The sequence below is a fragment of the Caenorhabditis briggsae genome, assembly GCF_000004555.2.
Source record: "Caenorhabditis briggsae complete genome, chrIII, whole genome shotgun sequence".
In the NCBI taxonomy this organism is placed as follows: Eukaryota; Metazoa; Nematoda; class Chromadorea; order Rhabditida; family Rhabditidae; genus Caenorhabditis; species Caenorhabditis briggsae.
Window position 1 is genome coordinate 14,331,548 of NC_013490.2, and position 26,266 is coordinate 14,357,813.

The 26,266-nt window shown below is 36.5% G+C and overlaps 5 protein-coding genes across 5 annotated transcripts; 2 read left to right on the plus strand and 3 right to left on the minus strand.

Moving 5' to 3' along the window:
• Positions 1–698: 698 nt before the first annotated feature.
• Cbr-scav-2 lies at positions 699–4,497 on the minus strand (the record flags this gene model as incomplete). Its single annotated transcript, XM_002643091.1, has 8 exons — positions 699–827; positions 894–1,092; positions 1,259–1,338; positions 1,630–1,941; positions 2,275–2,724; positions 3,064–3,366; positions 4,147–4,331; positions 4,488–4,497. 8 exons carry the CDS (start codon positions 4,495–4,497, stop codon positions 699–701), a joined length of 1,668 nt encoding a protein of 555 aa, XP_002643137.1.
• A 6,923-nt stretch (positions 4,498–11,420) lies between these two features.
• Positions 11,421–12,241, plus strand: CBG26107 (the record flags this gene model as incomplete). The annotated part of the gene is made up of 2 exons (XM_045244678.1): positions 11,421–11,916; positions 11,964–12,241. 2 exons carry the CDS (start codon positions 11,421–11,423, stop codon positions 12,239–12,241), a joined length of 774 nt encoding a protein of 257 aa, XP_045099650.1.
• Positions 12,242–13,003: 762 nt separating this feature from the next.
• Cbr-aldo-1 lies at positions 13,004–14,447 on the minus strand (the record flags this gene model as incomplete). The annotated part of the gene is made up of 4 exons (XM_002643092.1): positions 13,004–13,231; positions 13,282–13,581; positions 13,630–14,105; positions 14,354–14,447. The coding sequence occupies 4 exons, from the start codon at positions 14,445–14,447 to the stop codon at positions 13,004–13,006; spliced, it is 1,098 nt and encodes a 365-aa protein (XP_002643138.1).
• A 2,354-nt stretch (positions 14,448–16,801) lies between these two features.
• CBG15317 lies at positions 16,802–19,940 on the minus strand (the record flags this gene model as incomplete). Its single annotated transcript, XM_045244679.1, has 9 exons — positions 16,802–16,991; positions 17,619–17,726; positions 17,783–17,923; positions 18,021–18,535; positions 18,892–19,012; positions 19,276–19,385; positions 19,484–19,540; positions 19,707–19,844; positions 19,908–19,940. 9 exons carry the CDS (start codon positions 19,938–19,940, stop codon positions 16,802–16,804), a joined length of 1,413 nt encoding a protein of 470 aa, XP_045095685.1.
• Positions 19,941–23,526: 3,586 nt separating this feature from the next.
• On the plus strand, positions 23,527–24,970 carry CBG26108 (the record flags this gene model as incomplete). The annotated part of the gene is made up of 5 exons (XM_045244680.1): positions 23,527–23,702; positions 23,831–24,092; positions 24,156–24,204; positions 24,730–24,812; positions 24,893–24,970. The coding sequence occupies 5 exons, from the start codon at positions 23,527–23,529 to the stop codon at positions 24,968–24,970; spliced, it is 648 nt and encodes a 215-aa protein (XP_045099651.1).
• Positions 24,971–26,266: the final 1,296 nt, after the last annotated feature.

Sequence of the window (26,266 nt, forward strand, 5' to 3'; positions counted from 1 at the left end):
GCGGGAAATTTGAAAAAAAAAATTACGTGAAAAAAACCGAATTTTTAGGTGAAATTTTTTTTACGTGAAAAAAATTAACGCGGAATTTTTAAGTGAAATTTTTGACGTGAAACTTTTTCAGTAAAATTTTTACGTAAAAAATTACGTGGAATTTTTAACGTGAAGTTTTTTAGGTGAAAAAAAATTTACGTGGAATTTTTAGGTGATGGGTTAGGTCAAACAAACTGCGTGAAAAAAATTTGTGTTGGAATTCCGACCTGAAACTCCGGTTTTTCATCCCCCGATTTTATCTTTCCCCGGAATTTGTGGGGTCTCCGAAAATTTCGCTAATTATGCAAGCGCGCTCCAAAAGACAACGGAACGTTTTTTCCGGCGCCAAGCTCAAATTTTTCAAAATTTGCAAAACTTTTCTGCGAATCCTTCATCAAAACCCTCTAGAGAAAACAAAAATTCATTAATTCACAAGCTATGCAGGACTATATTTACAATAAAATCATTTTCAGTACAAGTATTTAGAATAAGTAGAGTTTTCAGTGAGAGACACCCGTGCAATATAAAATTGAACAAATCAAAGAGTGAGGAATTGGGGAAACTGGGATGGAAAATTGGGAAGATGATGTCATAGGAGGGATAACACAGATGGGAACATGGAATAAAGCTATAGTACAAGTTTTTTTTAAAAAAATTTAAAAATTGGGTCACATGTAGGCGTGATTAGTATGGAATCCATTGGGTTCTCCTTTTGGAATATACGGTGGAAGAGGTTCTGGAGATAGGCCATCAGATCGTTTCGGTCGACGGCCGAGCAGAGAATCGAAAAGACCGAGCTGGAAGAAAATCGGTTTGCTATGGCCGAGTTTAGGAGTTTTCTAGTTCACCAAAGGTTATCTTACCGAAAACGCTAAAAATAGAATGCCGAGAAGCAGCAAGATCGCTCCAATGATCATCATAATATTACAAGAAGTGTATGCGATTTGTTCGGTTTCATATAGCTGAGAACGGATTTGTTCCAACGAGTCATCGTCGATTTCCGAAGTTTCGTGTAGAATGATCACCGGGATCAACGCGGATTTCATCTTTTTCAGGTTCACTCTGAAAAAATGAAAATTTTCGAAGTTTTCTCAATAGAGCGCATTTGCAAATAATCAAATTTTGAATTTTGAAAAAAAAAGCAAAATTCGCTCCATTGAACAAGTTTCGAAAGTTTCTCCATAGAAAAAGTTTCTCCATAGCGCATTTGCCAACAAAAAAAACTTACGGGAACGTCAAATTTTTGCCCTTCCACATCTCAATGTTCACTTGAGATACACGTCGAGCATAGAGGACCGCACCGACTCGCTGAAAATTGTTTTTTTTTCAAATGGCCTAATTTTGATTTTCTAGGTTATCAAAATCGAAAAGGATGTTTTTCTGCTATTTAGCACTTTTAGGCACGGAGACAAAAATCAAGAAAAATCAAAAATTCAAGTTTTTTCATCTGGCCTAACTCTGGTTTTCTAGGCCACCAAAGTCAATTGGCACCTGACGATTGTTTCTTCTCCTATTTTCGACAGCTAGATCACAAAAATCATCGAAAATTCAAAATTCCTCGTATGGCCTAACTTTGGTATCCTAGACCACCGCACTCACCGGCTCAATATCCACAACAATCGAGTCTCGAATATCGTCCGTCTCATTCAGCCCTTTAACACTTTGTCTCACTTCATCAGGTGCAAAAAGGAAGTTGGGCAGCGAAATCGTAATCGGTGGTTGCGATTTTTGACATTTGGAAATTTCTAGAAGACCTTTTGGCATGCAACCAGACGAATCATTAGACTGTGCAGAGAAGAATTGTTTTTCTGATGGATTACAGTAACCCTCGTTTCCCGGATGTCTTATATCGAACACCTCGGGCGGTACGACGTATCGATACGCTTTTAGGCCACGATACTCGACTTCTTCCTGGAATAAAGTTGGCCTAGAAATACAAATTTGGGGTTTCTAGGCCATCAAGGTAAATAGCCTAGAAATCCTGAAAACCAGGTCATAAGCCACAAAATTAGAATATGACCTAGGAACCCAAATTTTCTGATTTTCTAGTCCAGAATGTCCTTTAGTTGAAATGGCCTAGAAATACAAATTGAAGGTTTCTAGGCCATGAAGGGAAAAAGGTAACACCTGGTCTGATGGCCTAGAAATCCTGAAAACTAGGCCATCTAGACGAGTTCTAAGCCACTAATTGAACATGACCTAGAAACCCAAATTTTGTAGTTTTCTAGTCCCCCTTACACAAACCTTAAATTCCAGCCAAATCGATCGGCACAACTCGGCGACATAAACCCATAATTTCTCGTCTTTCCTCAAAAAAGGATGAAACAGCGACCCATCGGTGCCTCGAATCTTCAACGACTCCTCCGTACTCCACCACGTTTCATCCAACAATTGCTCATCGTCATACTTCAGAATCTTCCCTAAATTCTCTGGATTCTCAGTGCCATCGTCGATTTCATACATCTTGCTAGCCGTGTTATTGGCCTCGAAGAACAGTCCAATTCGCTCGGGAACATCCAAAATCGCCTCACAAACGAAATTCATGAATGGAATTTCGCAGACCTTGTCCAGAAATGGGTCTTTGTATCCTTCGAATAGCAATTCTTCGACTTCCACTTCTAGAAATGCCGTTTGGGACAAGAGGGTCGTTGCGGCCGCTTTCATTCCTTCTGTCGACGCTGCTTCGACGAATTTCTGAAAAATTCTTTCAGTCAGTTTGTGGGGTTCAGGACCAGTGGCCTAGAAATCCAAATATAGAACAAATGTAGGCCAGCAACCCCTTTTTTCTTGGTTTTTCACACAAGTTCAAGGTTTCTAGTTAATTTCACTGTCAATTTCATGAAATTCGCATCAAATTATTATTTTGATTATTTTGAAGAGTTTTCAAGGATTAAGGCCAGTGGCCTAGAAATCCGAACATAGCACTTCTAGGCCATCTGAACCTTTTTTTGCCTTTGCCAAGCCTTTTTCGGGTCGATTTCCATGCAATTTTTACTTTCAAAACCCCAAAAACCCGAAATTTCCGCTCCTCACCTGATAAATCATATTGGGAACCCAAATCCGATTGCCCAAAATACACGTTTGACATGATTCGTCTTCGTTAAACTTATAGGACAAAAATCGCTGATACTTTACAGTTCCATTCGACGCCGAAACCACCCGATTCTCGAGTTTCTTATCAAAAACGTATGGTCCGGATCCGGAAACTTCTGGAATCGCTCCATTCATAAATTCATCCGGATTTTTCATTGAGTAAACGAATAAATTGAAGCGAATCTTGTACTCGGGCATGGTCCATTTCTGCCACAGGACTGATCCGTTGATTAGGCGCGAGTTCTGAAAAAAAAATGATTTTCGGGTTACGGTAGTTTTCGTTCCGGGACACTTTTGCTTCCTATTACAAATTACCCAAAACGTCATTTGAACGTCATCTCTTGTGAGGTACAAAGAGAAAATTGATGATGGCGGTCAGAAGATGTAAACTTTGATCAAAAGACACTTTCTAGTTCAGCAAGTTCAGATCACAAGATTTGTGTCAGAAGAAGGAAGGGAAAATGAACAAAAAAGGAATTTTGAAGACAAAAGTCTATTATTCGGCTTAGGGAAATTTCGCCAAAGTGATAATACAGGTGATTGGATAGCTTTTAAGACTACAAAGATGATTTTTGGTTTTTCAAAAATTGGAACTTTTTCAATCTCAGAATGTGTTCAAACTATCAGAAACAGCCAGCTTTTCTAAATTTTAGGTCTTTTCTGATAGAAAAAATTCTGAAATTCAATTTTTCCGAATATTATTTTTTTTAAAAACTTTTTTTTTTAATTTTTCGAATTTTTCAAATTTTTAGTTGAATTTTTTAAATTTAAGGTCGAATTTTTCAAGTTTTTAGTTGAATTTTCAAAATTTGGGTAGAGTTTTTCAAATTTTTGGATGAATTTTTCAAAAAATTTTCGAATTTTTCAAATTTTTGGTTGAATATTTTAAAATTTTAGTCGAATTTTTCAAGATTTTAGTCGACTTTTTCAAAATTTTGGTCGAATTTTTCAAATTTTTGGTTGAATTTTTCAAAATTTCGGTCGCATTTTCAAATTTCTGTCTGTCCAGATGTCTGCTCTTACATCTTCAATGCTGCTTTTAACAACACTTGGCACGACAACAGTGTGTGTAATTAGACTTCCAAACAGTAAAAATGAGCCAAGACCAATGAGAATTGCCGAAATTATCAATTGCCAACATGTCATTCGTCTTGAGTATTTTGATGTGATTGGTGTCGATGACGAGGTGCCGTTCGATGCATTACTGCCTGAAAATGGGATTTAAATAGTGAAATTTGTCTGAAAACTCAAAAGTTCCAAAAAATTCTTTTGTCTTTTGAGAATTTATCGAGAATTACAGTCTTTTCGGCTGAAATTTCGGTTTTTTTTTTGAATTTTAAGACACTTTTTATTGCTAAGCTTACTGGAAGGCATTGGGCCGAGAATTCTCCGATTTCGCTTCTATCCGCCCTTCTTTTCTGGAAAAGTCTAATTTTTTTCGAAAGAAGGACTCTGAAAATCGAAGAACTAAAACGAAAAAAAAAATTAAATTTGATAGATCAAGATGTCAAAAATTTTTTCCACTGTTCTGAAATTCTTTTTTTTTCGACAATCGTTGGAATGTGTAATGGGGGACAAAAAGAGAACAGGTTATCTTCTATTCTCTCTCGAGAAAAAAAATATTCCGCCTCTTTTCTGTCGAAAAATTGGGAAAAAGTAAGGAGAAAGAAGGTTCTTATCTTCTTTAATTCCGAGAGAAAACTAGAGAGAGGTTAGGAGACGCAGAGATATCAAGGAACGGATATGGGAATGGTGTCGATATGATAATTGATTGCTGTTTTTTTCAACTTTTGTCGGAATTTTTGAAAAAGAAAGTTGAGGAATTCGTTGAATTCGTTGACTGTGTAGTCCAGTTACACCCTTTCCTTCTGTTTACGACGTCATTTGATCGAAAATGGAATCACTTTTTTCTTGGAAATAGATGAGTTTCCAGAAGAAATGTGACAGTGAAATTTTCTGATTGAGATTTATGTCATGGATTATTTTGGGAAAAAATAGAAGGAACTCGCACTTTTGTTGTCGAAAAAACGGCGAAAAAACGCCAGAAAAATCTTGGAAATTGATTGAAAAAAACTATACAGTAATGTTAAAGGCGCATGAAAAAATTTATAAGGGTTACTGTAGAAAGTTTGGTTTTTTACTGTAAAAAACCTATTTTTGGCTCGTTTTGGCGAAAATTAAGCAAGAAAATATTAGAAAATCGAACTAGCAATAGAAAATTTCTAAAAATAAAATTAAAATACCCAGCGGGGGTACCCAAGTTCCCTAGTAGATCATAAATTAGCCTACTGAAAAATAAGGAATCAGATTTTTGTTTAAAAATCAAAAATAATAAAATTAACTATCACTTAATAGAAGATCGGGGTAATTATTGTCAACTGACGAATTTTCAAAATGATAGAAAAATCAGCTGACCATCGAACATGATCAGAATAACATCCCAAAAAAAATAAACCTAAAAAAAATGAAAAGGAAGAAGAGGAACTGATCAATGCGCAAGAAAAAAGTATTTTCTGATAATAGTACCTAAATGGACACCTATTACACAATTGGCTTCTTCAAGGTAGGTCACAATTGCATATACTTGGGAAAAACAATTTAAAATGTTTTTTTTAGAAAAAAGTTTAGCAAAAAAGGAAAAGAAAGGAATAGAAGGATTAAAGGGGTTGCTAATCTGGTAGTTTCACCTTTTCCCACCGGAACCAAGAGGTTAGAAGAAGAGAAAAACAACTTGGAATATTTTTTCAAACTAAAAAAAACTTGTGGGTATTTGAAAAAAATCTCTTGAGTTTGCAAGCGCGCTCCACCAAAAATATTCAAGTTTTCCAAAAAAAACAGTTGAAAACCTAACTTTGCTGTTTAATCGATTCTTATATAACTTTATGAACAGAATTCAGTCGTCTTCTCGTCTTCTTTTTTCTTCCCCACCAACAAAAGAACGAACGTAATCGAATGAATAGGAGATTTGGTGGAAGTACATCTATTAGCTTTCGGGATTTGTTGTCCTTGTCCTTGGCCTCCTCTACACAGAAACTTCTAGGAGTTGAGAAGAATAGGTTTCGGCAACTTATTAGGTTAGCTAATTGAGGTAGGTTGGTTATAATAATTGGGGTCAAAAGGCAAAGGTACACGAGTGTTGAACCACTTGACAAAAACTGGAAGCAATAAAAAGCAAATGAAGCAATATACCGTAAACACTCTAGTAGAACGCCGCCCGGACCGTTCACTTTAAGCCTATATATCTCACTTCTTTTGAAAGATATCAAAAAGTTGTCAACTAATAAAATGGTTATCATAATATCAGCCACATTTCATTAGTTAACCACTTTTTGATACCTTTCACAGAAAATGAAAGCGTAGGCTCAAATTCGACGATTCGGGTGGCGTTCATTTAGAGCGTTTACGGTATACCGTATTTCCTCTAATTGAAGCCAGCCAAAGTTTTCAATTTTGAGCTCAATGATCTCGATTCCTGTAAAAGGTATCAAAAATGTGTCAACTGGTAAAATATGTATCATAATATCAGCAACATTTTATCAGTTGACAAATTTTTGATATCTCTCATAGGAACAGAAATAATCAAGCTCAAAGTTGACAGTTTGATTGGGCTTCAATTAGAGGAACTACGGTAATCTTTTTGATTATTGTCATTCCAGAAAAAAAGTATTTAACAATCACACATTACCCTTTTTTTTTGAAAAATATGAAAAAAGAAGGAAGAAAATGTTAAAAACCGGTAATTCCTCACCACTCAAGGAGGCCCACAGCAGACATAGGCTACATAGTAGATACAAAGATTCCAATCTATGTCCTTTTTCGATTTTTCCAAAGTTTCAATTTTATTGAGTGTAACTGATATCGGAAGGAGATAATAATTTATGACTTTGGAGAGAGACAGACTAACTACATAAAATACTTTGTATTGTTTTGTGGTTAGTCAAGTGGAAGAAAAAAATTAGGAGATAGTATCATTTTTAATGGGAAGTAGAATTTCAGGCAAATTTCAAAAAATTATTCGGGCCTCGGGAGACAAGGTTAGCAGTTTAAATTGTTGATGATTCACTGTACAAATTTCAGCTTGAATAACAAAAAAAAAATTGTATCTTATCATTCACCAAATGTAAGCAAACCGGAATCTAAAAAATAGTCTTAAAATGCAAAAGAACGTTTCTAAGCTTCTGAAAATAGAAATTTTGAAATTTGCAAAAAGAACATTCTAGACTATGGCCAAAACATAACACTTGAGAAATTAATGTGAATCCTAAAAGGCCAGAGTACTTGTCTCTCCAGAGATGAAGGTGGGAATCAGAGCGGTAAACTAGGAAAGAAAGCGTGCAAAAGTTTAAAGGGACATAGACTATGTCACATAGCCCCAAAATCAAATTGGTCGGAATCAGAAGATCACAGTAGGGTTAAAAGTCCAAAGGGCTAATTTAGGGTAAAATTGAAGAGAGTTTTCAGGTCAACAAGGAAAATGTGTGATGACATAAAAATAGAAATGTTTTCTTACTCAAACAAAGTTTGTAATCTCTAATATGAAATGAGAAAATCAGTTTCACAATGACAATCGCGCCAATCTGAACGGATCTCCACTTGTCTTTATTTAGAAGTATGTATTCAGAATTTCTATGCACTTTTCCGAATCCTCTTGTTCACGCGCTGTAGTAGCATTTCAAGAGGAGAGAGAGAGAGAGAGAGAGAGAGAGAGAGAGAGAGAGAGAGAGAGAACCAGCTTTTTTCTACAATGACTGTATAAATAGATCGTACATCAGATGATTCAGAAAAGAACAGTTTCACAAAATAGTAGTATTAGCATTGAAAAAAAAACTTGTTCGCTTTTTCGGTCATGCCAAAGGTAGTGATTATTATACAGGACATGCCAGGGAACGGCTAGCCTATTTTTGACGTTCTTGAAAAGGCACAGATAGGTTAAAGACGTTAGACTAATTAGTAGTACAAGATTAAACACAAATTCAAATAGTCCTAGTCAAGTTGGAGAGAGAAAGTTGTCGGTTTTACAAGGGAACCTTTTGAGTGAAGGTAAAAGTTAGCAGAAACCACCTACATAGATCGAAAGAACATGTTCGAAAACCTATAAATCAGTTTTCAAAGTCTGCTTATGAGACCTTTGAAGTGCTGAAATTTCAGTTTCAGTACCAAAAATTCCATTTTCAGTATAAAATCGGCACTTTTCAAATTTGATTTTCTCCACTGCTAGGAGGTTTTAAGACTTAAAATTTTTTGTGTAATACTCAAAACTATGTGAAATTTTATATTTCAGACATTTTCTACATTTTCTAAAAAAATTTTTTTTGGGCCCACCGAAAATCTAGGCAAATTTTGAAACTTTCCAAAACTTTTCCGAAAATACTTTTTTTTTCAGAAAATGTTTGAAATATGAAATTTCACATAGTTTTGAGTATTACACAACAATTTGAAGCGCTAAACCCTCCTAGGAGTGGAGAAAATCAATTTTGAAGATTGCCGATTTTACACTGAAAATGGGATTTTTGGTACTGAAAATGAAATTTCAGCACTTCAGAGGTCTCGTAAGCAGACTTTGAAAACGGATTTATAGGTTTTCGACAATGCCCTTTCGATCTATGTAGGTGGTTTCTGCTATCTCCTATCTTCACTTAAAAGGTTCCCTTGTTAGATTACCGAATTTTACCTCCTAACTTGCAATTCTTAGTCAATTTGTCTCGGCTCCTGACACAGTTAAGAATAGTCTTGAACTGATAAATTGTTTATCATACTACCACAAAAATTTTTCCGCTGACAAATTTTTGATATTTCTCATAGGACCCAAGACAATTGAGCTTAAAATTGGAAGTGTGGGGGCCCTTCTATTACAGGGTTTGCGGTAAAATAACTAGAAATTCCACATAGTAATGTTGTAAATAAGCGTTGAACGAATTCGATGTGTTTGGTATGTATGCAAATTAATGACCAGAAAGATAGAAAAGCGAGGATAGGGTTCAATTCAGCGGGCGAATTTATGACACCCAATAAACATTTTGGATGTAGGAATTTTACAGGAAGGTCATGGGCACGGAATTCGTTGAAATTTGTTTTTGAACATAAAATAAACAAAAGAAAAAAGATAAAAAGACAGTTTGGAACCAGGAAAGTTCCAAAAAATTGACTAAAATCGTTAGAGTGGATCAAAGAAGAAGTAGAACTTCATGCATCGGAAGATCAAACAAATCACGGCAATCCGTAAGAAAAATCAATAGATCAAAAAGATTAATTCCATGTTGTATAAGGAGAAACTGTCTAAGAAACCAGGTTATCCCTTCTTTTGCAGAAAACAAGGGTACCCATAATACAACACAAAACATAGAAATTTCGTTTTTTCTCTAAACCTCCTTTCTTGTTAAGCAGATGATGACGATGATCGGTGAAGAAAAGGTTTCAAGGTTTCTTTTCTTTTTTTTTTGGTGTATCGAGACTAAAAGAAGACAAATGACATCACACTAAATGATTAGATGTTCAGGGAACAGATTTTTCAAAATTTGGAATGATAGTGAGTGGAACATTTTGGGCTTTGAGACAAGTACCGTAAAATCTGTATTGGAAGTGTTCCTCTAATAGGACAGCCTCATTCATTTTGAATAAGAATAGATTGGATTTTTTGAAAAAAAAAATTTAAAAAACCCCCCATGAAAACAGAGGGTCTCCCTTTAATTGAAAGGCCCTCGTAATAGGAGGACCCTCCGGAGGCCCCTTGGAAACAATAGAAGGACATACCCTTCTAATAGAGGTATTACAGTATTCTAAACTTAAATTTTAAAAGGTTACTAGTTAAGACAGAGAGCGAGACAGAGACAGATACAGAAAAAAGGAAATTGAGGTATAAAAGAAAAATTGTGACACCAGAAGCGAATTGAGTGAAAGGAGGAGGATGGGGAAAAATAGGGTCATCATATATACCGCGGAGGAAACAATACGGAGAAGTGAAATATCCCAAAAACTGTTGGCTTTGTCTGCGTCTCTCATCTTCTCCGATTTCGGACGACATTTCTACGGTTTTTATGACCATAAGCGTTTCTCTTTCGGAATGTTTTACTTCGCACGCGGGTTTTTAGAATCTGGATGGGGATGAAAGGGTTTTCAGATTTTTGGGACTGAATTCCAAAACTTTGTAGTTTTCATAGCAAGAAAAGGAGAAAAAGGTGAAAGTTGAAAACCTGTAAAGTTAGATTCTGGTTCTTGGATTCTTCCAACTTCTTTCTGAATCTTTAGATTTTGACCCAGTATCTAAGGGTACATCGCAAAAAAGGCACAGGATTGGTTCCAAGGGTAAATGGGATTTTGAGGTACATATGAGAGGAAGAAAAAAGATTATTTTTTACAGACTATTTCCATTTTTGCTCAAAATTATAAACTAACCAGGGAATGGTGCAACTGGGTCATGGAATTTTGGCACTTGACCTATATCATTTGAAAACTGAAAAACGTTATTTACGAATATGCAATCAAAATTTGCTTGTGCGTTAAACATCTCAGAGTAAATTCGGTCTTGAGCTCTCTGCTTCCCAATGTTTTAGGTCATGTGTCATAACTCCATGACCCGTTTGCACCATTCCCTGGTAAGGCTTAAACTATCTATACCCCACTCGATGTATCCGTGGATCCTGGGCCATGGATGTTGGGATCAGATAATTAAAGTTACGATAGATGGTTGTTATTCCGCTAATCAGTTTCACATCGTTTTTTCCTACGGATGCTAAACAAGAAAACCACTATCTTATCAAAATGCTTTTAGGATAGGCCCTTTATGACTGCATATCGACTGTCGGATTCTCAGCTTATTCTTTAAAGTTATGATTGGGTCACAGCAGTCTTCCCATGGTCTAGGTTACGATCATAATATTGACAGTCCTCTCCTTCCCAGGAGTCAGATTCATTTACAACCATATTCGACTCATGTACGTTTTCTCATCTTCAGTTTGTCTGTACATCATGACATGATACACATGCTGTCATCAGTTCTTCGTATACCAGGTGTGCTCCGACCGCCACGACGCACCGGTTACGCCCCTTTTTGGGATCAAGTGTCTCTATATAAAGGGTTTCTACCCGGAACGACATAACCATTCTGGCCCAAAGTTCCATTTGTTTTTCCTCCTTTCGCGCTCATTTTCCAGAAATACTGTTTTGATCTACAATGTTTTATTGTAAATCCCAACAAGCGCGCAATGAAGTCTCGATTTTTTGTTCTCGTTTAAAAAAAATCCTCTTATATCTTTTTTTGTACCAATCATTAAAACACTTAATTATTCTTTTTTCCAGAAATGCCCGTCGAGTATGACACATTTTCCCGAGTCGCTGAGCTTTCCAAAAAATTGAAGACCGGTCAGGATTGTAACATGACGTTGATATACCTGTTCATCATTGATCCTCCCCTTGAATGGGTTGATATGTTTGGAATCAAGTCAGATGTTGCTTCGTATCAAAAGTTTAAGGCCACAAAAGTGGCGGCGACTGACCTAATGATGCAGATTCAACTCAAAGAAGAAGCTGCCTCTCTAGAATCTACTGTATCCAAAGAAGAAGTTTGTCGAAACCAGAAAATCGAGAAGCAAGAGCAGTCCGTCTCTACACCACCAGTACCTACACCAGTACCGTGCCATAAATTCGAGAATAAAGTATCAAAATCTGTGACCCCTGCCGATCTGGGTCTCGACCTTTCTGATTCCGAGGATTCCGATGTTGAAGATGAGACTCCAAAGAGCCAGACAGCGGATCAAAGTACCGGATGCTATAAGAGTCCATCGTTTCCAATTAATGGTAAGACGAGGTTGAGGAAATAGGAAAATAGTCTAATAAATTTTCAGGTATTGCTTATCAAAAGCCAAAGGCCGATCAGAAGTCACTGAAAGCAGCAGCGAAAAATAGATACTCGGGCAAGAAACCAAATTCTGAGAAGTGCCGAAAGATGGCCCGTGGTATCCAATACATGACCAAGGAAACTCCACAATCGGTTACTTTCAAACTCGACGATGATCTTATGAAGCTGGTTAGAATGGATGCAATGAAACAGAAGGAGGAAGAGTTGAAGAAATTGCAGGCAAAAGAGAATCGTGCTCCACACAGAAAGAGCAAGGCTTATTAATGAATCCTAGAGGTGAGTATTTTTTAGAAAACATTTTTTCTGTTATTTGAAAACCTTTTCCTGCTATTTTACAAATCAAATATTTAAATCAAAAAATCTATTTATCTATTCTTCCAGATTCCTCCATAGTCAATATCCATTCTCACCAGCTGTGTACTCGTCACTGCTCATCTCAATTTTCACAATTTTGATCTCGGCAAACTCCATGTGCCATCTCACCGTTCCATTGCTCGTACATCATTCTTTTTCCTTCAGAAATCCGAAAAATCCAAAAAAAATCATATATATCTAACCCACATAATAACTTTTCTAAAATTACTAAAATCCTAAAAAAATCGTCGATCTCTATCAATCTCTAAAACATATACTAAAACTGTTTTTTCTTAAAATTTCAAGGTTCTAAAACTCTACTAAAACCCCTAACTCTCTACTTCTTTTCATTGTACATTTATTTTTTTTTAATTTTAAAATTTTCATTTGAGCTCAATAAATTTTATTATTGTGAAAGCCTGTTTTTTAAAGTATGTCATTGAGGTGATTCAGAAGTTTCAATACTTTAAAATATCCCATTACTACATTGATTGCACCTATCCAAGATTTATTCGAAAATTCCAGAAAAGCCAAGAGACAAGAAACATTAATCGTTGGGTGCTAGACATTTAACTACACATCATTTCATCAAGACATTAAATATAGAGAAGAATTTTTTCAAACAAAAAATTAGAGAGAGATCGAAGCCATTAAGCCAAGCAATCCCAAAAATTAATAGGCGTGGTTGGCGACGAAGAGGGATTGAGAAGCGGCGGCGTCAGCAGAAGCGTCTCCAGTGTACTTTCCAACGGAAGCTAGTGAGTTGACTTGAGCACGATGGAGAAGGACTTCTTGAGCGGCGGCAATGTTCTCGTCTTTTCCGGCCCATTTGGCAAGGCACGATGCTTGAAGAGCACGTCCGTAAGAGAAGGTCAGAGCCCATGGCTTCTTTCCGGTGACCTAGAAAAGAGAAGAATTGAGGAGTTGTGTAATTAGTACTACTCTCTCACCTGGTTGATGGCGTTCAAGTTCTTAGTAGCATCCTCTTCGGATTGTCCTCCGGAAAGGAAGACAACTCCTGGCACAGCGGATGGAACTCCACGTTGAAGAGCAGTGACAGTGGCCAATCCGATGTCAGCGTTCGATGGCTTCTCACCAGTGAACGATTGTCCAGAAGTGACCATGTTTGGCTTGAGAAGAGTTCCCTCCAAGAAAACGTGATGCTCGTTGAGAGCGTGGTAGACGTACGAGAGAACGGTCTCGGTGATCTTTTGTCCGCGAGCCAAGTCGTGCTCACCGTCTGGGAGGATCTGGAAGGTTGGATTATGTGAGCTATAGCTTCTACTTTATTTTCAAACCTCTGGCTCAACAATTGGGACCAATCCGTTCTGTTGGCAGATGGAAGCATATCTAGCCAAAACCTGAGCAACCTCCTTCAAAGCAGTGACCGATGGGGTGGTCGACGAGATCTTGTGAACACATCTCCACTTGGCGAATTGAGCTCCGTCCTTCTTGTATTGAGCACAACGAGCATTCAAGTCATCCAAACCTTGAGTGGTTCCCTCTCCGATGGTTCCAGCCAATGGAATGACACCCTTGTCGACCTTGATTCCTGGAATGATTCCTTGCTCCTGGAGAAGGGCAGTGAATGGTTTTCCGTCGTCGGTCTTCTGGTAGAAGGTCTCGTGGAACATGATGACTCCGGAGATGTACTTGTTGAGATCGGCTCCAGCGGTGAAGAGGAGTTGACGGTACTTGCGACGGTTCTCCTCGTTGTTCTCGAGTCCGATGCTGGTGAGACGCTTCTCCATTGATCCGGTCGACTCATCGGCAGCTGGAAAAGAGTCGATTAGATTATCGGGAGTTTTTAGAAGTTTACCTGGGTAAACTATGATTAGAGAGAGAGAGAGAGAGATTATAGGTCTTATCCTCAATCAGATTACAAGGCTAGCTTGCCTTAAGCTTGCACTAACATGTCTAATCTAAACTTTGAGTGAATTAGTTAGTCTTCACAAGCTATGATTAGCTTATCTTGACTAGCATCGACATTAGAGCGCACTTGTCAAAAAATAAATCACTAACCCAAGATTCCCTTTCCTGGGGCAATGATGGCGTTGGCGATGGAGCGAAGCTCATCCTCCTGAGCCTTGGTCAAGTATTGCGAGTAGGAAGCCATTTTTCAGAGCGATTACCTGCAAAAAAGAGTTTGAAATTTAGAAGGATTCAAAAAAAATAGATAGAGGGGTTAGTTTCAAAAGTAGAAACATTTCAAAAGAGTCTATAGAAACATAGAACCTTTTAGAAGTTGAAAAAAAAAACAAGTGGGGCACCGCCCGAGTTGTGTGTGCTCCGAGAGCCGCTGCCGCTCACTGATAAAACCGAGGGTCTTCAGTAGAAAAGAGCCGCAGGGGGCCTCTTTCTCTGTCGCTCTCTTCTTCTGCTTCAGACGAATCGATGGCACGACGCCATCAAGCGAAAGAGTATCGAAAAGGAGAGAAAGGCAGAGAAACGAGAGCGACCCTGCTACGTGATTTGCGAGAAATTTTGTGAGAAGGAGCCAGCGGCAGTGGAGTGAGAAGAAGAAGAAGAAGAAGTCCTGAGACTTGCCAAAAAAAACAAGAGAGGAGATTGTGGAGGATGAAGAGACGCAGACAGAGGGAATTGAACTTTTGGAGTCTTGGAGTTTTGGATAGAGAGATTTGATTTGGCTCTTTGGACACGTCGATATAGAGAAGGCGAGAGATATGAAGATAAAAATATCATGATTCGGAACCTCGGAGTTATAGAATCTAGAAGATTGGAAATTTGAAAATCTAAGAATCCAGCAATCTCGATATTCGAGAATTTTGGAATCTGTGAATCGGACAACTAAAAAATCGATATCATCAAAATATTCAAATTCCGAGCAACTAGAAATTTTGGACTGTGACAATCTAAAAGAATAAAAATCTTGTGAGAAACAAATACGGATGACTGGATCTTACAATCTAGTCAACTCAAATTCTCGAAAAAATCTAATATTCTTCAGAAAATCACGTAATCATGTTATCATCTATCACAAATATTTGGAGCTTTTTCATTTTGGAACCTTCTGTATGAAATGAGAAGTTCTGAGAAGAATAGAAAGAATGATGCAAAAAAGAGGAGAAAAAATAAGGATGGTGAAATAAAATGAAGGATGCATAAAAGAGAGGATGATGCAAAAAAGGGGCAATTTTCCCGTCACTCCCACAAACACTTCCAATAAGTGCTAACTGAAAAATTGGCTCAAAAATTTAGAAAATAGTTTTTTTAGCTTTTTGGCATAAATTTGACAAAAGAGAGAAACTGCATAGATTTGCATAGGTCCGTGCTTGTGACCGCAAAGCTCAGAATATGTTTCTTTTGTTTTGTCAAAAAGAAGGAGTGAAGTGAAATAGGACGCATGATGCAATATATTCGAAAAAAAGGGGCGGAGTCTCTTTTTGGATTATGAAATTTGGTTTTGTTGAAGGTTTTCTAGGATTCATATAGTACTAACACATTGGGAAGATATGGAGCTGGGATCAGAAATAAAGGAAACTAAAAAAACTGATTAGATTATGAGGGGCTGGTAACTTAATTAGCGTGTTGTAAGATGAAACCAAAGCTCTAAAACTCAAAAATCCAAACTTTCAAAGTTTTAGAAGTTTTTGTAGTTATGGAGATACCATATTTTTTAAATTCCTGCAATTTTTTGAAAATATTGGGATTTTCGAAAAAATAACTTACTGGAAAGTATTCATTAGTTTTTTTTGAATCCCGAGTTTTCATTTTTACAAAATTTTGGAAATTGCTCTTCGAAAACTTGCAACTTCGTAGTTTTTGATCTACAATGTTTTTTTTCCTTTTTTCCATTCACATTTAGTATCCAGATACGGTATACCCTACGAAAAGAAAGGATATGAGCAAGGCAGTCAGTTGGCTCCGCCCCTTCATATGTAAAAGGCGAACTATTTCTAAAAAGTTTCAAAAAGGACTGATTGATATTTCTATGGAGAGTTGTAAGATAGGTTTGGACCAACAGGGGATATTCAAGAAATCGATTGAAATTTGTTGAATTCTCGAAGATTGGAGCTTCAAAAAATGTTCTTTCCAAAGCTCTACAAAATCCTAAAATTCTACATCGGAAACTTTTCTGATTCTGAGACCATAACTCGAAACCTCACCAGATATTCTTATAGCTTTAAAAAAGTAAGGTACCGGATTCTTGTCTAGCTAAGTTTAACAAAACGGCTCTCTCGGTGAGTCGAAGAAGATGCTCATATGAAATTCTCGTGAAAGAAGAATTTTGTTGATTTGTGTCCGAAACTCATTGGCAATTGTTCCCCCGTTTCAAAAAAGAACGAGGCGCAGACATTCAAAACGAAAAAAAATTGAGAAGAAATATTATTTATTTTTCAGAGCAACAAGAGAAATGGATGTGAAAAACTGGGAAAAGAAAAGTGAGAATGTATTTGTGTAGTTTTTGAGCAAAGAGACGAAAAAAGAGAGAGAGAGAGAGAGCTGTGTTCAAAAAGCAGTTCTCTCAACTTGTGATGTTCCTGAATTTCGATTGTTGTCCATTAAAAGAAGCGAGTGGGTGGAGCCAATTGAAGATGGAGAGCGTGTTACAGATGGAGAGACGCAGAAAACAAAAATTATGAATTGAAGGACGAGAAGAAGAAGAGACGCGACGGCACACCCGTTGAGGAGAACGATTCTGAAAATGGGATTTTTAGAAATTCAGACTCTTAAATTTATGATTCTGGAGATGGCAAAAAAGAAAAATCACTGAATCTTAGGATCTCTGAATCTTAGGATCTCTGAATCTTAGAATATCTGAATCTCAGAATTTCAGAATCTCAGAATTTCAGAATTTCAGAATTTCAGAATTTCAGAATTTCAGAATTTCAGAATTTCAGAATTTCAGAATTTCAGAATTTCAGAATTTCAGAATTTCAGAATTTCAGAATTTCAGAATTTCAGAATTTCAGAATTTCAGAATTTCAGAATTTCAGAATTTCAGAATTTCAGAATTTCAGAATTTCAGAATTTCAGAATTTCAGAATTTCAGAATTTCAGAATTACAGAATTTCAGAATTTCAGAATTTCAGAATTTCAGAACTCCCAAAATTCCGAACTTCAAAATTGATGGAATTCTCAGTTGCTGGACTTTTGGATTCAGAATCTCCATATTTCCAAATCTCATAATTTTAAACTTTGAGAATCCTATAATTTTGGTTTATCAACTCTCTTTCTCTCGGAATCTTAGAGTTAGAATAACATGATTTGTTGAAAATTCAATTTCTGTGTTTCCCAATATCCTGATTTCCATTAAAAAACTCACCCTATTTCCACCGTAGACCCTGCAGTTTCGAAACTTTTCAATTCGCTAAAAATCGCTGAGATCCGATCGGATGTGAAAATTTCGCTGGATATTGATAGTATGCTTATTCTGGAATTATTTTTTCAAAAATTCAATTTCGAATCGCCCGCCAGTAAATTACTCACCCTTGACCAGTAATCGCCGCAATTATTATTTTGGGATTGTGTTGTAAAGTGACAATTAGCGAGAATATGGCAACGATTACAATGAAAACAAAGACAATAGCTTCTTTCAGACCATACGCGTACATTGTGGAGTTGTCTGATCTGGAAGTGTTAGAATTGAAAAAAATCAAGGATAAGATTTTTAAATTCATATTTGAGAACCATTCAGAAATGCAAAATTTCAGAAAAAAAAACTCACAAATTCTTGTCTCCTCCTAAATTCGCCTGTGCCATAAAAACACCAATGACCAGTGTCGCCAGAGAAAAAAGTACAGTACCCAAAGAAATGGAAATTGCGGTTAGTGACTTCTCCACTTTTCTTGCCATCATATACACATTATTAACAGTTACAGCCAAAGTGATTGCTGATAAAATGACAGTTGCAAAGTAGACGAAACACCCAATTATCAAATTGATCACAAATTTTTCATCTGAGTTCGTGGGCGGAGTCTGGAGAACATGCTCCATTGAGACTTTGAAGAATAGATCGTAAATTGCATCGAACCAAAGGACAATGACTATTCCGTTGAAAAAGATGTGCAGGATTTGAGCAGGTTTTCGAAGAAATGAAGGAAATAACGGCCAGAAACCGAAAAATGAGGAGAGGATTTGAAAAAATGCTGGGATTACTGTAGATAGAGCATTTTGGATTGATAGAGTTCGGATTGCTTCAGAGGCAAGAGTGGAGTCGGAGACATCGGTTTTTGGGTGGGTCTGAAAAATAAATAAAAAATAATTTTAGGATATCAGAATCTCGGAATCTTTGAATCTTTTGATTTCAGAATATAGTATTTTAGAAATTTTGAATCTCAGAATCTCAGAATCGGAAAATTTTAGAACATCAAATATTCAGAATCCTAGATCTTTACTGGATGAACTAGTCAATGTATGAGTTCCTGGAAATTCGGAAAATTTGATATTTGGAAAAAATTCTAGATTTCGTCAATGCCGAATTTCTCAGAATTCCGAAGATCCCCGAATCTGAGACTATCGAGACATCTAAGAATTTAGAGATTTTAGAGATTTTAAATCTCAGAATCCCAAAGTGCCGTCAATCTGAAAAAAATTACCTCCCAATTCCTCCTGTCCGTCGAAAATGAGGTCACTAGAATCGCAATAGCTGCTAATAATTCCAGACAAGGCAGGATACAGTATAAGATCATCGCCGGTCGTCGGTAATCTCGTCGTTTCCTGAAAACTCGTATTTTGAAGGCTTGTCAATATAGCGCACTTTCAGTTCTCTGCTGTTTTGTGAATGTCTTAAATTTAGCATTATTTTGCATTGTTCTATCACGCTGTAGTTGTGTAACCGAGTTCCACGGATTCATTTTCTCATTGAAGCGCACTTTTCGCAAATTTTTTTTTTGATATGCGCTCTAACGATAATCATTATCACATGTTCTTTGTTTCCACTTCTCATTAGATCGCACTTTCCCCCTTTGTCAGCCACTAACTTTTTCTGATTCATCGCCATAATCGGTCGTGAACTATTGACAGAAGTGGGTGTCTGTGCGGCAGTAGGAGGCTCTTCCGACTCATCCAAAAACTTGAATTGGTCATAAATCTGCAACATGTATAAATACAAATATGGGCAAATTTGTACGCCGTATTTGCATAACGTGTCTGAATTGAATGCGTCATCGCTTTTTGGGGTCTTCTTACCGTTTCAAGCGCATTCTCTCCGAATGTATCAAATCGACGAGATGTTGGACGACTACTCTGAATATTGAGGAATCATTAGGGTAATTAAGAAAAAAGGAAGTAATCTTTGAAAAAAATTCAAATCCTATATTTTTAAAAGTTCTGTAGTTTTCAAGATTTTTTGAGAGTTTCGGAGACGGAAGGAATTCAAAACTTCTGATTCTCAATTTTTCATAACGTTCACCTCTCCCACAGAATTATTGTTTGGTCCTTTTTGGAACGTCTTAATCGGTTTGACACGTGGAATTGCTTGACCGATATAAGGGGGTGGAGCCGGCCGGTTGACTTGCTCAACTTCTTCTTTTCGTCGGATATATCGGATCTGAAAAACTCGGCTCATTTAAGATTTTGGGAATTTCATAAAGTCTGAAATTATTTGACCTACCGTATCAGAGGGTTCCATACTCGTGCGCATCATAATTTGAGGGTTTGGTGTACTCGAGTCGGGCGAGTATTTTCGATTTTTGGCTCTCTAATTGGCTCACTTCGTTGGTTTCATTTTTGATTGAAATATGGCTAGAAGATTTGGAAAATCAAGGTGGATTCTGGTAGAATACGTTCGATGATGCTGAAAAATATCAGAAGTTCAAAAACTAGCGATTTTCAAGGAAACCATTATTTTAGGAGAATTAAAAAAGCTCAAGAAATTGAGAAAAATATGTTTTTGAATCCTAAAGATTTCAAATTTAAAAAATTGGGAGATTCATAATTGAGCGAATTCCAAAGTTCCAAAGTTCTGAAATTGAGAAAGTGAGAAGTTCAAATGATCTCAGGAAATTCCAAAAAGTGGAAAAGCTCACAGAAGATTTGAAATTCTATAGCATTTGAGGCATCGTAAAACCTGTGTTAGAAGGGCCCTCTAATTGAAGTGCCCCCTAGAGACCCCACTAAAAGTAGAACGGCCCGCCCTTCTACTACAGGTTTTACGATAATTGTTTTTTAAACTAGAGAATCTGATATTCCAATAATTCCCCAACAGTCTTAAGTAGGAGGTCATGAAGTTTAAAATTTCAAAATCCCAGAGGATCGATATGTTCCGAAAAGCTCACAAGTGGAAGCTTGAAATTTTTAGAAAACCATTCTAATTACAGAAATAAAAAGTTTGGTTTCAAAAAAAAGTTTGATAGCTACTGGTCCGATATACCCATCGTACAGAGTTCTAGGAAAACTTCTAATAACCAAAAATTACAAAGAATTCCAATAGCACTATAAAAAACGAAACTAATCGGAAATGAAAACCGATATACATCATACATAGGTGTTCTTGTTGGGAGATTGTATGTCTTGTTTCTAAACAAGACAAAAAAGGTGTCTCCGACTGCTTATTCCCTTTCTCTCTCTCTCTCTCTCTCTCTCTCTCTCTCTATCTCTCTCCTGCTTTTTCTCCGATCGTGTAAATAGATCGGGTCTTCGAAATTCCGGACAACTGGGAAAAGAGAAATAGAGAGAAAGTGATCGAAAAGACAAATAGAAATATATATGGGAGGCGGTGGTCCTTTTATAGGAAGGAAGTGTGCTTCATCTCGAAAGTAGGTGCGACGGCCTGGGAGGATTAGGTGACAAGAACATTTTTGAGAGAAGAACACTTCAGAAACAAAGATTTAGTGAAAAAAAGTACGAGGAATGAGGTGTAGAATCTGCTGATAGGAAATAAGAAATTTCAGGAAAAAAGTAAGATTTCAGAACTTTGAAAACGTTCGGCTTCTTAAAACCTATTTAAAATCAATTCCCTGATTTTCAGCTTTCTCTCAAGTTCAAAGATGGATGAATAGATTTCTTAATAGATAATTTATTCAAAAATTTTCAGATTTTAAGCCTTCTAGTCCAAAAACTCGATTTTAAATGTTCAAGAACCAGGAACTGTGCGAGAAATAATTACGAAAGCTTAAAAATCAAAAAATTCAAAATTTTTAGGTACCGATTCTTTGTTAATTTAAAATTGCCTTATTGGTTTTTTTTGGAGGTTTCGAACTTTTAATTTCGAGAGTAATCCTAAAATTTCAAAATTTTGATTATCTAAATTTTCCAGGGTTTCCAGCTTTTTTACCACGAGGCTAGTTTTCTCGGGTTTCCAATAGGGAACCCCAAAGTATTAAAAAATCAGAAAGAGAAAAATTGTGAAATGCTATAATTTGATTTAAAGATTCTGGAATTACAGTGATTTATTTACGCTTTAGCGGTTTTTAGCTCTCAAAATTGATGAAAACCAAAATCACTATGCCAAAACTTTTAAAATCGCTTGTCCAAGAAATCTAGAAGATTGCGGCATCCCTTCTAAGCTACTCTACGTCTTCTTCTTGATTGTCTAATCGTGTCTCCTAGAAAGGAAAACTTTCAAAAAAAGAAAAAAAAGAATGAATCGACAGAAGAAAAAAAAATGTTGGTAAAAGTTATTGTAATAGTCATCGAAAACTAGATACAAGTTCACTACTTCTCTCTCGTTTTCCGCAACATTCAGCATCGGATTACGGTATTATTGGTGTCCTCAATTCCTCTGCCTTCTGCCTGGGTCTCTTATTCCTCCACACTCTCTCTCACTCCACACGATTTACATTTTACGCGATGCCCGATTATAACGCATTCTGAAGCAGAAAAATGAAAAGAGAGGATTCTCGTGGTGGTGGAAAAATAATGAATGGAAATCCCCCTGATTCAGAATTCGTGAGAAGAGACGCAAAAAGAAAAATAAATTGGCTGAAAATTGAAACCTGTCTTTTTTCTCTCGTTGGAATTTTTACATTGTTTGCAAAGAATGACAAGAAGTTTCTGGAAAAACTATGAAGGTAACAAAAATCACTGTGATTGATTTATTCAAATACTATTTTTTTTCGAGAAAAAAGATATCGAGACAAGCAGACAAACAGACATAAAATAAAATTCCCAACCTAATTGCATTCCTCTGAAATAAAAGTTTCTAGTCTCCAAATGTAATTATGTTGATAGGATAAAAATATAACTATGAATAGTTACAGCGGAAAACCCTCAAATTTCATCCAGGAACAATATTTTTGGTATCTCGAATTTAGGACCTCAAAAGCTAATTTTAAGTAATTTTCATAAAGCTGGTTTGGAAACATTTCGATTTTCAAATTCCGAGTTTATTCTTCAAAATATCAATTTCAAAATTTAAAATTTTGAATGTTTAATTTTGAGCTTTTCGAAATTTCAAAATTGTTTCCATTCATTCAATCACCTCTCTCTTTCTGCGTTTGTCCTTGGAGTTCTTGTTTTGAAAGTCCCAATTTTTCTATGTACGAAATTCATCAATTAAATTACAGCTCCTTTTATTTTTGAAAAATCAAATTCAAGGTCAGTTTTGAACGATAAGAATATCAACTTTCTACAGGAAATGACTTAATTTTCCTATCATCGGGAAACTAGTGTATCTTCTTCAGGAAAAAGTACAAGCAAAAAAACTAGGTCATTTCTCCGTTATCTCTCATGTTCCAAATCTGTCCCTATAAAAGTTGTCACCTTTTCGTCTTTGAATTCATTTTCTTCTCTGGCGTCGTGTTTTTTAGATGCCTTTTATTGATTTTTCTGATTCTTTTCCCTATTAGCTGTATTCTCTATTCTTAATCTTACTTGTCATGCCACTGAGCCATCAACATTGGTTGTTCCTAAAGAAACATCTCCAAAACTAGAATCGGGGAAATAGTCCAAGCAGCGACAGACAATCAACCATGGCGTCACTTTGAAAACTGAAGAAAATTGCAGATCATTGATAAGGAAGCCAAAGGAACAAATGGAGAAGCTTCCATTTGCTGTGTCTTTTATTAATTGCTACCAAATTAAACTACTGTCTCTCAAACTACACTGAACCCGATTCAAGTAGCCGCCTAAGCAAGGAATTGGGGCTACATTAAAAAAAACCAAACGTAGGTTAAAAATCGACCGAACTTGTTACGTTAGAAAAGTTCGCCAAAAAGTTGGCCGTGCCTTGACTATAGAGCTAGCTGGGTCATTGTGGTATCCCCAACACCGGCCCAGTACGTAATTTCCCAATGAATCACCATAAAAACGAAGCAAAAACCTTCACCAAAAAACTTGCAGAGTACCAACAACAGTTGGACAAGGGACTGAACATCCTCTATTCGGTCCAGTCAGGCAACTTGATAACAACAAAAGCGCAGCAAGAAGCTGGAAAAATCGATGTCGAGGATGAAAAATGTCGCGATCAGTGATCTGCGACTAAAGAAGTGAACTGCGTAACACAAGGACATCTGCATCGGGAGACGGAAGCGCGCACCTGCGGAAAAGATAAGCTAATGAAAAGAGCGACAACATTAGTAGATACAATGATTACAGAACTCAGTATGACACGACCGTACAAACTTTCGGAAACATCCCAACAGGCAACATTATTGCTCAATCAGCCAAGGAGATGATAGAGAAGATGTATCAAGAAGACAAGAAGGTAAAGACTGCTCTCGAAAATCTCCAGACAAAACTTGTTAAAAGACACACTCAATTAAATGAAATTGCAGAAAAAGAAAAGATAACCAAAATGGGTGAAGAAAAATACAAAATCATCCCGCAACAAAAGAAGACACCACTCAGAATCGGGACAGTTCTTACAACACCACTCTCAACACTAAGAATTTAGTCAGTAGTAACCATATGGAATTTCCAGGCCAGCATTTTATATGCCCTTCAAGAAAATCGTGGCAGACGTAGTAGGGGTAAGAAGACGTTATTAAACATAACATACTGAGACAGCACCTAAGAGGCGCACCTTATGACTTAGTTAAACCATACAAAACAGACGGTACTGAGTTTAAGACCGCATTAGTGAGACTAGTCAAAATGTATGACTCCGCGGAGAAGCAACACGCTTATCTGTGGAATAAATTGATGAACATACCTAAGGAAAAGGAAAGTGCTTCTTCTAAATCTCCCGTTTTCGTTATCTCCCAGAGTTATCTTCCAGAGCTACCTACCGTCATTATCTTCCATTGTCTTCGGAAACAGTCTTCTGTCATTTCCCGTTCTCCCCTTCCCTTTTATTTGTATTTTTATTCTTTTATTTGACACAAACTATATTATTCAATAAACATATCTATTCAAACCACTGAACCACCTCGTCTTAACTACCAAATAAAGAGCTGCCTATTAGTGGCCTTTATAAAAAAAAATAAGAAAAGAGGTTAGTGAACTATAAAAATTTCCAACTTAAAATTAGGCTTCTTCAAATTAAACAATTTCAGGAGCGGAGCAAATACAAAAATTGGAGAAGTCCACACTACGGACCACAGCCAACATGGTCAACATAAAACCGACTCAAAATCAAGTAAGTTCCCCAGTATTCGTTGAGCATAGATCGCGTTTAATGATTACAAATTCCACTACTAAAAATCAAAAAATTTGCAGACCCAAAAACATATGCACTGCGCACTACGAAGTTCTCTTCTCCCGCTCAATTTGCCACAATGTATATCGTCTGAATAAAAAGTTGTTTTTATAATCACTATCACCATACCTATTTTCATCTTGTTCCAATATTCAATAAATCTTCATTGTAACTCTGAACCGCTTATTGCCCACCACATCAAATCAAAAGACCTAGTAACGTCTAGAGCTTATAACTCGGCCGAAAGCAAAAAATTGGAATAATTTGGAAACTTTTGAAGACAGGTCAGATGTGCTCTAATCACCAAGGCGCGAATTCAAGCTGTAAATTCGTGAAGTCAGAATTCTAGGTTTTTTTTTCTCATTTTCCCACTTTCAAAAAATAATTCCAAGACTATAAAGAAAGTGTCTGAAAATCCATTTGATTTCCTTTTCGAATTTCAATTCCAAAGCCCATATCAGATTTAAAAAAGCTTCTATCTATCGACGCCATCGCCATTTTCAACATTTTCAATGTGTTTCTATTTTTTCAAAAAGTAATTAGTGCTTTTCCATTTTTCGTTATTCTTTAAGAGTAGTATGTCTACTATGTATACTAGTCTTCCTGTCTTTTTCTATCTCTAATTAGTGTCATTTTACATGTTTTTTCTAGTGCCCTTCGACCACCCATTTCCTTTTTAGCTATTACGTATTTCTGAATATTTGATGAGCAAGGGTTTGGATTTTGAAGTTCGGACTCCGAATATTCAATGTTTGAATAGGATTTATTTTGATTTTCTGAAAATTTTCGAAATACACAATTTCTGGGATTTCTGAATTTATTAGGTCAGTAAAATTTATTGAATTTGGTAGCTTTCGAGTTTTATTAACTGAGACTTTCTGAATTTCTTAAAATCCCTCCAACTCGTTTTCAGAAAACTTCCAAATTGAATTTTTTCCAATTTCTAGCAATTTTATTTGAAATTCTCAAACAAAACCAATTGTCGTCATGCAATGTCTTTCAAGACAACTTCATCTGAAATTCTCAGAAAATTGTATTTTCTTCTCAATTCCAGAGTCAGAAATTCCTCTTTCATGTCTAGCCCCAAAAATCCTTTTCCTCTCTTTTTTCCTTTTTTTCGAAAATCCAATTGGTGAAAAGAAGTGAAAAAAGAGAGAGTGTGCATCTCCTCCGGGCCATCCGTACATATATTTGTATCCCAAAAAAGTATTTCTTTTTTTGGGGGAAAAAAGAAACTACCAGATGGACAAGACAAGACATCCCACCACCAATTCGTGTCTTTTGGATAACTGAATTTTTGGGATTTTGGATGGAAGTTTTGGTTCCTTTTGGTCCATTTGGTTGGTTTCAAAACGTTAGGGTATTCAAATTTTTATTTATTTTGTTTTGGTTAA